The 8,662-nt window shown below is 37.0% G+C and overlaps 1 protein-coding gene across 2 annotated transcripts; it reads right to left on the reverse strand.

The window, feature by feature from the left end:
- Positions 1-2,063: 2,063 nt before the first annotated feature.
- On the reverse strand, positions 2,064-4,439 carry LOC131452477 (PWWP domain-containing DNA repair factor 3B-like). Of its 2 annotated transcripts, XR_009237260.1 has the most exons (6): positions 4,280-4,439; positions 3,509-3,659; positions 2,858-2,953; positions 2,591-2,776; positions 2,370-2,466; positions 2,064-2,257 (listed from the first exon to the last, which is right to left on the reverse strand). XR_009237260.1 is itself a non-coding variant. In XM_058622392.1 (5 exons), the coding sequence occupies exons 1-4, from the start codon at positions 4,337-4,339 to the stop codon at positions 2,455-2,457; spliced, it is 354 nt and encodes a 117-aa protein (XP_058478375.1). In that variant the 5' UTR covers positions 4,340-4,439; the 3' UTR covers positions 2,064-2,257; positions 2,370-2,454. The 2 variants fall into 2 exon arrangements, 1 of the variants encoding a protein (XP_058478375.1); XM_058622392.1 differs by lacking the exon at positions 3,509-3,659.
- Between the last annotated feature and the right edge of the window lie 4,223 nt (positions 4,440-8,662).

Below are 8,662 nucleotides of genomic sequence, written 5' to 3' on the forward strand. Positions count from 1 at the left end.
TAGTTTTGATCAATTATTTAACCTTTTTCTTTTTCAGTACATTGTGACTGATGTTGATGAGGTCGAGGTCTTCAGCGTCTGAGGCTGTGTCTTTGACAGTCAGGATGAATTGAGCCCCAAACAAAGTGAAACATTGTGTTTACCTGTAATTGCACCTGTGTAAACAAAACCAGACTTTTGTTTGGGTTCACGTAGAGGGCAAGTCTTTGAAGTCCCTCAAGATGCCTGTTTCTTTTTTTTACTCAAAGGAGTGAATGTGTGTATGAGCCTCTTTGTAGGTGTAGGTGCCTGTGTAATCATGTCGATTTGAGCTTGATGTGAGAACAAGAAGTGCCTGGAGTTGCACATACACACAGACACACAGACACAGACACACACACACACACACGCACACACACACACACACACACATTTATTCCTAAACCCACATTCACACCATACTATGATATCCCTAAAATACACCCACATCATTTTAGCTTCAGATATTGATTGAATAGTGTGTTATATGATAATGAAAAATGTTTATATTCCCTGACAGTGGAAAATAACTTCACCTACACCAAATTTGAAGCAATTTGGTGTAAGATATCCTCAAAAAAAAATCCAAACGCACAAAGAATGCAGAGGATTAATCTGTTATGTTTTTATTACAAAAAATCTTGGAAGCGAACATTTCTGCCATGCATGTGTGGTGAAACAAAGGGGCAGTTTATTTCAACTACTACTGTAGCTTTAAGATAATTATCGACCATCATCACACTCCAACGCAACGTAGTTCCCCACCACAGCAGCAGCGGATTAATACAAGTAGGTCCAGCTGCAGACCCGCAGACCACTCAACGAAACGCCCCTTTACTCAACGAAACGCCCCTTCACTCAACGAAACGCCCCTTTACTCAACGAAACGCCCCTTCAAACTACACGACACTCTGATTGGCTCTCAAGAGACTGCGTCTGAAACGTGATGACGTTTACTAACGTGATGACGTTTACTAACTTGATAACGTCTTCTTTTATTGAAACTTTATTTACACACGCGTATCTCATAGACACTTGTTGACAAGAGACTTTTATCCCGGTATGCGACAGGAAAAGAGAAGAATAAATACTCGTGTTGACTTTTATGAACACAGAAATGTACTTTCTGTGAAATTTGTGAATAATTAATGTCACTTTGTAAAGTATGAAATGTTATAGCCAAACTGCTAAAATATATAAATGCCGATTGGAAAAGTTCTTTGAACATCACGTTTACACAATATAGTATCACGTTTTTGTGATATAATTATCACGTTTATACAATATAGTATCACGTTTATGTGATATAATTATCACGTTTATACAATATAATATCACGTTTATGTGATATAATTATCACGTTTATACAATATAATTATCACGTTTATACAATATAATATCACGTTTATACAATATAATTATCACGTTTATACAATATAATATCACGTTTATACAATGTTTATACAATATAATATCACGTTTATACAATATAATATCACGTTTATACAATGTTTATACAATATAATATCACGTTTATACAATATAATATCACGTTTATACAATATAATGTCACAAATTCCACTTTGAACACACACTTTGAATAATTTCATTTGTTTTTGCAAACTTCCAACATCATGGCAACCTGTATGTTACAAAAAGGTGTGTTTAATATAGGCCTACATTTATTGAATGTCTTATTAGTCTGTAGTTTGACATGTTGTTCAACTGGACAGAACAACGATTAGAACTAATAAAAGTCTACTTGATCAGGTTTTTAACCTGAAAGAAACCCTCCTAAAAGTCTGTGCTGGTGTGGTCCAGCTGGTGGTGACAGACAGATGTTAAGTAGAAAAGATCTGCTGAGTATGTCATTAAGGAGATGTTACCTATTTCCAGGAAGATATGTTATACATTGGTATCTGAATCAAACCCAGCCAGTTGGACATCAGTAGGTCTTTTGATGAATGTAAAACAAATGCACTGAAACCCTTGATTCTGCACAGAAAGTTGTATAACTTTCAAATCCATGTAATGAATACAAGTGATGAATGATATATTTTCTTTATTTTATACACAACAGACTATCCAGCAGACACATTCACTACCCAGGGATTACAGGCGCCTGAGGAATTCCTCACACTCCAAGGCTTTCTTGTAATTGCTCAGGAAGCTATCCAGTTTCTGCCTCGCTTTTGAGGAAATGTGGCTCTGAAGCTGTTCCCCAAGCTGGGTTTTCTCGCTGACAAGACAAAACGATATAGCAAAATAATGAAGTCGTTAAAGACACTCAAATACATAATAAGATATAAACTGAAAATTGGATTAACAGTTTCCTAAACTATCCTGCTTACCTTGAGTCAAACTCTGTGCCACGCATGTACATCTCCTTGGCTTTGTCCAGGGAGATGGAGTGAACAGCTCCGAGGGCTGTTCACTTTATACTGTTGCCTGTGGCATGAAGATTAAGATTTAAGATTGTGTTAGACAGTGACCATGTGTTAAAAGGAGACAGACATATGCAGTCATATAAAACATGTAGTCTACAAATCAGTGTCAGTGTCTGAGATCTCACCTCTGGCAAAAGTACATCCATTACGAATGCGACTGGATCTGCAGACTTCTTGTCTGTCTCAGTACGTTCGAGTACTTCAGACAAGAAGTGCATGACTTTGTCCACTTGTTCATCGTCTTCAAAAAGAAGGATGACCCTGTCCTGTTTCTTGGCCCAAGGAGACACCGTGTTGCCTGTGATGATGTTCTATAAAAATTGTATAGGATTTTAGTTTGGGTATTCATATACAAATACACAAACACCACACTAAATGCCATTGTCACTCACTTCAAGGTGTTGCAGCATGCCCTGATCCTCTGTGATTACACTGGTTAACAGACAACATGCCTCGCGTCGCTTCTGTTGGGCTTGTTGGGCCCTTTCCTAAAATTCAATTACACATAATATGCAACACTGAATACATGTGATTAAGAACTTTGAATAAGACATTTTCTCTCCCTGATTTTTTGCACTTCCTCTGATAAGAGGTGTCATCCTGGCTGGCAACTTGTTTGGCCACAGTAACATCACTGCCCTAAATGGATATACAGATAAGCCTGTCTGAGAGGCAAATTGTTACATTACTTCTGAGAACAATCAATATTATCAGGGGCATCTATAAAAATGCAGGAATCTTGAAACTTTTTCTCAATATCTAAATTCTCAACAAGAGTGAAAATAAAATACACATTGACTTAAGATTCTACACAGATGAAGTACAGTACACATAGATGAAATGGCTCCAGCATTAGTTTACTTTACTTTACTTATTTTGAGTTTCTGATACTCAAATGGATGAGTTGAATAGTTTGATGGTCACAGTTATCCATGGTCAGGACAAACAGAAATAACATCACATTTAATAATACATAAGGCTCATGGGGAAATTAAAGCCTTTCAGCGTTGAAATGAAAAAATATTTGATAATTTAGGACTTACCACCGTACTCCACCATTGACCTTTGGTGTCCCTGCAGATGAGACACAAGCTTTGCATAGCTCCCCTTTTTTGTGCAGATCAGACACTGATAAGTGTCCGAGTCGCATCTTCTCAGCTCAGGGTCTGCTCCTTCACTGAACGTAGTGTTGCTCTAAAAGAGAAAATGTCAAATGAAATTGTATTTTGTATTTTGTATTTTTAACATGGAAACATTTTTAATCCAGAATCAAGTAGTAAAGAACTGGACTGCATTTGCCTTTAAGACTTTCCCTGTCCTAAAATATATGCAGGCTAACTGAAATAAATCAAATCAAATGTCACTGTTGACTGTGATTCAACAGAACTTCTAATTTCTAAACATGAAAAATATTATTCATCATTAAATATTTTATCTTAACAATTGTAGAACTGAGGTCACACGTTTTCAAATGAGCAAAGCTGTGTGCAACTTGTCAGAGTCATTTAAAGATTAAAAAACAGATAAATACTAATATGTAGAGATCATATAGTTTATCTTATACGTTTCTTGGTTGAAAATGAGACAATGTTATATTGTCAATGTTATAACCTGTACATATAAATAAAAGAAAAAAAGGAAAAAAAGAAAAAAAAGGGAGAAAATCGCTGCGTCTTGCTTGCTGTTACAATCGCTATCGTTACAGCATGCAGACATTACTGGTTAATAAACTGCACTTAATTGATTTAATGGATACAAATAATGACTATTCATCCAGTGTTCAATATCAAAATGTGTTTTTTATCCATTCTTACCTTTTCCTCCGTCATTTTCCCGTGTTTTTCCCGTGTTACTTTTTCGGGTTCTCTCTTCATACTCGGTCAACGTAAACTTCATCACGTTTCAGACGCAGTCTCTTGAGAGCCAATCAGAGTGTCGTGTAGTGTGAAGGGGCGTTTCGTTGAGTAAAGGGGCGTTTCGTTGAGTAAAGGGGCGTTTCGTTGAGTGGTCTTCGGGTCTGCAGCTAGACCCTTCTCGATTAATATCCAAAACGTGAACAGGTTAGTGTCTGCTCAGCAGGTGGATGAACATGTAATGGAGTTGCAGCATCAGTCGCTGACCAAGGAATTACTGGGGAAGTTGGTGGTAGAGTGAGGCTATTGACATGTCACAGGAAGATGCTCAAAAATGTAGAGGTAAGTGAAATTTTACATTATTATTGAAGTATATGAACTAAGAAGAACACATTAACACAGCTAATGTTTAATACTTAAATGTATTGAAGATTGACATTAATAAGTAAACATGAGACAAGAGGGTCTCTTAGACACATGACAAGTCAGACCATAGGTTGTACAATAGGCATCCTGTATAGGACAGGAAGCTTGAGGGTCTGTCTTGGATATGGTTAGTTAGGAAATATAGATGTCTCTTGTTTGACTAAATGGTGATATTGTCCAATTTAAAGATCATGGGACAGTATGGTATATCTGGACCCAACTTGTTTTTCAAGTTGTTGCATTATAGAAAAAGGAGAAAGGCGGGGGTCAAAACATGTGATGCCTGCAAATAGGAGTGTTAGAGAATCTATATAGTGTTGGTTTTTGCTTTTCTGAGGCAGAATTGTTCGGAGATTCGGCAGGAGCACATTCTCCCAAGCTGCTGTGGCGGCTTGGTTCTGACGCCTGACTTGTAACTAAATAAAATCCCTTTGTTCAGTACAAGTCCTGTGTCAGTGAGGTCTTTTCCTGCATCATCAACTCATCACCTATCGTTCAGAAGAAGTAGGAAGCCTGACAAAAACGACAATTATAATGAGCTAAACAGCAGGCCATTGCTAAAATGTGTTCGTTAATTACAGTAACTACGTCTTTTCACTACATACATACACATGCATTTAAACACACACGCATTAATCGAAATATAGTTAATACTAATATATGCACATGTTCCATGCGCTTTTTTTTCTTTTTCGCTTTGCTGTTTTTTTCGAAAGTTTAGTGTTTAAATGCAGTCAGTATCCTATCTCTGAGATGGTGTTGTCTGCGACGTTACACGGGAGCCAGACTTGCTGTCTGAACAGTTCCACTGTGAGAACCGATGTCCTCTCACCCGGACCCGCAGCTGCAAAGCTCCCGTTTTCGCGGAACCGCTTGCTGTGTTTCGGCTGCGTCTTCGGTTGTGAGGACTGTGGGTCACATTGCTGATCTGTTCAGAGAGCTTCGCTGGTGCTGCTGCTGCACTGTCCTGTCTATTTAACAAGTAGGCTATACACTAAATCTATCCCTCTATTCTTAAAAATTAGGTCCACTCTGAATGTTGATACAGTGTGGGTGTTGTAATTATTATTTTTTTTTTATGACAGTCTTTTCCATTCTTACAACGCACAGTTAACGTGACTGGATTCTGCTTCATCCGGGGAAAGAGGTTGACCCTCAGGCTTTGGACACCTACAGTATTTAGTTGATGACAAACTGTTTCCTTAACCCTCAGGCTTCATTATGATTCATTTCCACTGTGTTAGTGCATATGGCACACTTTCTTGTAAGAAGGTCTCTTGGCAAATTGGAATTCAAATGAAAACATTTTATTAATAGATCAATAGAACACTGAACATTGTTTTCACCATACACTTGAGTATATGGCAGGAATGTTCACTCCCAAGAATTGTTGTCATAAAAGATTAATACTTTTGTCCTGCATCAGTCCTCCTCAAAACCACCAAATATTCAATCATTTCCATATTACAAATGTCCTCTTTTCAAATTAAGAGGGGAGGGAGTACATGTTTTAGCTGATGCTACACAAAACTAACAATGCTTCAAAGTTAATATTGTGGGTAATCTTTGACATATTCAAGACTGATTAAAAAAAAATCTCCCAGCCACCCAACATTTGTCATATCTGTTGCCAGTACAACCCATGAAATGCTCATTTGTACTTGTCAGGAAGTCACTGCAGCTCTGACCTTGTAACCTAAATATGTTTCTGCTTCAAAATCACTTTGTTTCATACATGAGGCTAATGTCTGGCAGATTATACCAATCTTAGCCAATCTTCATCACTAAGTTTTATGTTAAATCCTGATTCCCATTTTTTTTTTAATGTATTTTGTAGCATTTTTTTATATAGTCCCAATATAATTCTAATTGTGGTTTCTTTGTATGCGTTGATTATGATGATCTGGATCACACTATTCACTTCTCAGGAGGGGTCCATCCTGATCTCTTTCATATAGTAGTCTCTAAGTTGCAGGAATCCACAGAATTCATGATTGATTATCTAAATCCTTTTTTTCTGTCATATTTTGGAAACTCTCAAGCTGTCCATCTTTCACCAAAACACACCATGCTGTGATTCCCTTGGTTGTCCACTGTTTAAATCCTATATCGTACCTAGTCGGTGTAAAATTGCTATCATATTCAATAAATTAGTGTCTTTCTGTATCTTATATTTTTTTATTATGCTGAACCATATTTTGTATGTGAACATCGTGATTGTGTCTATTTGGTTTTGAATCTTCTTGTATGTTTCTTTATCCCCAATTATATTCTGTACTGGGTTTTCTCCAAACTCTTTTTCTATTTCATTTCACTGTGTCTGGTTTGCACCAACCTACAATATATCTCAATTGGGCCGCATGGTAGTATTCCTTTAATTTTGGAAGTCTCATCCCTCCTTCTTCTTTTGGCAGCTGGAGAGTTTCCAGTCTTATCGTGGGTCTTTTGCCACCCCAACTAAACTTTGATATCATTTTATTCCAGCTCATAAATTGGGGTTTGGGGGACCTCTACTGGTAGGGCTTGGAATAGGTATAAGGGTCAGGGTCAGCGAGTTGGCAGCACCCCGCTTTACCCGCAGGCTGTAGCAGAGAGCCCCCCTAACAGCAACAACTTTGGCTCTTTCTCTCCCACTCCTGAATTCCCCGCCCCAGAGCCTGGTGATGATCATAAAACACCTTTTGTAGAGGTAGAGAAAAAGAAAAGAAAAGCTTGTTATAAAATAAATATATATAAATATATATATATATATATTATAAAATCACGACAAACCCACACCATAACCCCCCAAACATTTATGACCTTCCCCAAAGTTTCATCTTGGAATGCCCATGGCATCCAATCAAATTCTTTTAGAGCCCAACAAATTAAATTCTTGTTGAAAACTGACTTTGACATATTATGTTGTCAAGAACTGAGACTGAACACAAGTAAAGAGTAACGGTATCCAGCATGTGGAACAAAGGTCTAAGTGTAATTTCTATTGGCGAAAGTAAAGCTGATGGTGGGATCTTTTTTCTAAAACTGGTGATGTCACTATTATTCGTAAAACGAATGATTTCCTAATTTAATTCCTTGTAGATTGCTCATGTTGGATTGTTTTTACCGAGGAGAAAAAATACGAACGATACACGTGTACACCTCTCATGAGAGAACAAACATTTTTCAACTTTTTAAAAGACTTAAAGAACCCCTATTGGTCGGATACAAAATTATTTTATGTGGCGACTTTAACACTGTCATCGATGTAAACGACAGAGTGAGCTCTAAAGTCTTGAAACTCAGCTCTGATGGTAATCGCTTGACTCAATTCAATTCTTATGTAGACTAATTGTGATCTTAACAAGTCCTGGCAAATTAAAGTAGGCACAAGCACCATGACGTCCAATCTGAAGCAGCATCCTGCAATTTGTCTTCTTATGTCATCACTTTTTTTCAAAGGATGTATGTTACAGTATTTTAAATAAAATACACATAATGGAAATATATTGGTACAAAATCTGAAGGAATTTTTCATCATCTCCAGAAAAGAGCATATTTCGTATTTTAAATATGTATTTTTTTTAATACATGTATCAGAAATACTTCCCATCCCTGCTTAGAGACATTACGTGAAGGTTGAAAATTGTGTTGCTTTAAATAAAACCCATAACATGAGAATGTGCTTAAATTGAAGCACAATATATAATGATTATGTATAGAAAATGCACTCTGATTTTCGCAGTTGAAGCACAAGAATCGGGATCTTTACAAAACAAATGTTATCTATCCGCAATTCCTATACTCCTATTCCAAATATGTTTGTGATTTAAACAGCATTTGTCTAGTGTAACATTAGTGATACTTTTGCAGTAGTATATTTATTGTGAGACACAATTATACATTTTTCCCAAATCTGTCCATGCCTCATCCATCTCT

Source organism: Solea solea, unplaced genomic scaffold (assembly GCF_958295425.1).
Source record: "Solea solea unplaced genomic scaffold, fSolSol10.1 scaffold_26, whole genome shotgun sequence".
NCBI lineage: Eukaryota > Metazoa > Chordata > Actinopteri > Pleuronectiformes > Soleidae > Solea > Solea solea.

Bases quoted from the DNA above. Each gene is read 5' to 3' on its own strand.
- LOC131452477 (XM_058622392.1), bottom strand. From the start codon at position 4,339: ATGAAGAGAGAACCCGAAAAAGTAACACGGGAAAAACACGGGAAAATG. The intron at 2,954-4,279 runs GTAAGAATGGAT...ATTGAATTTTAG, and splicing joins GGAAAATGACGGAGGAAAAG to GAAAGGGCCCAACAAGCCCA. The intron at 2,777-2,857 runs GTGAGTGACAAT...CAATTTTTATAG, and splicing joins GCATGCTGCAACACCTTGAA to AACATCATCACAGGCAACAC.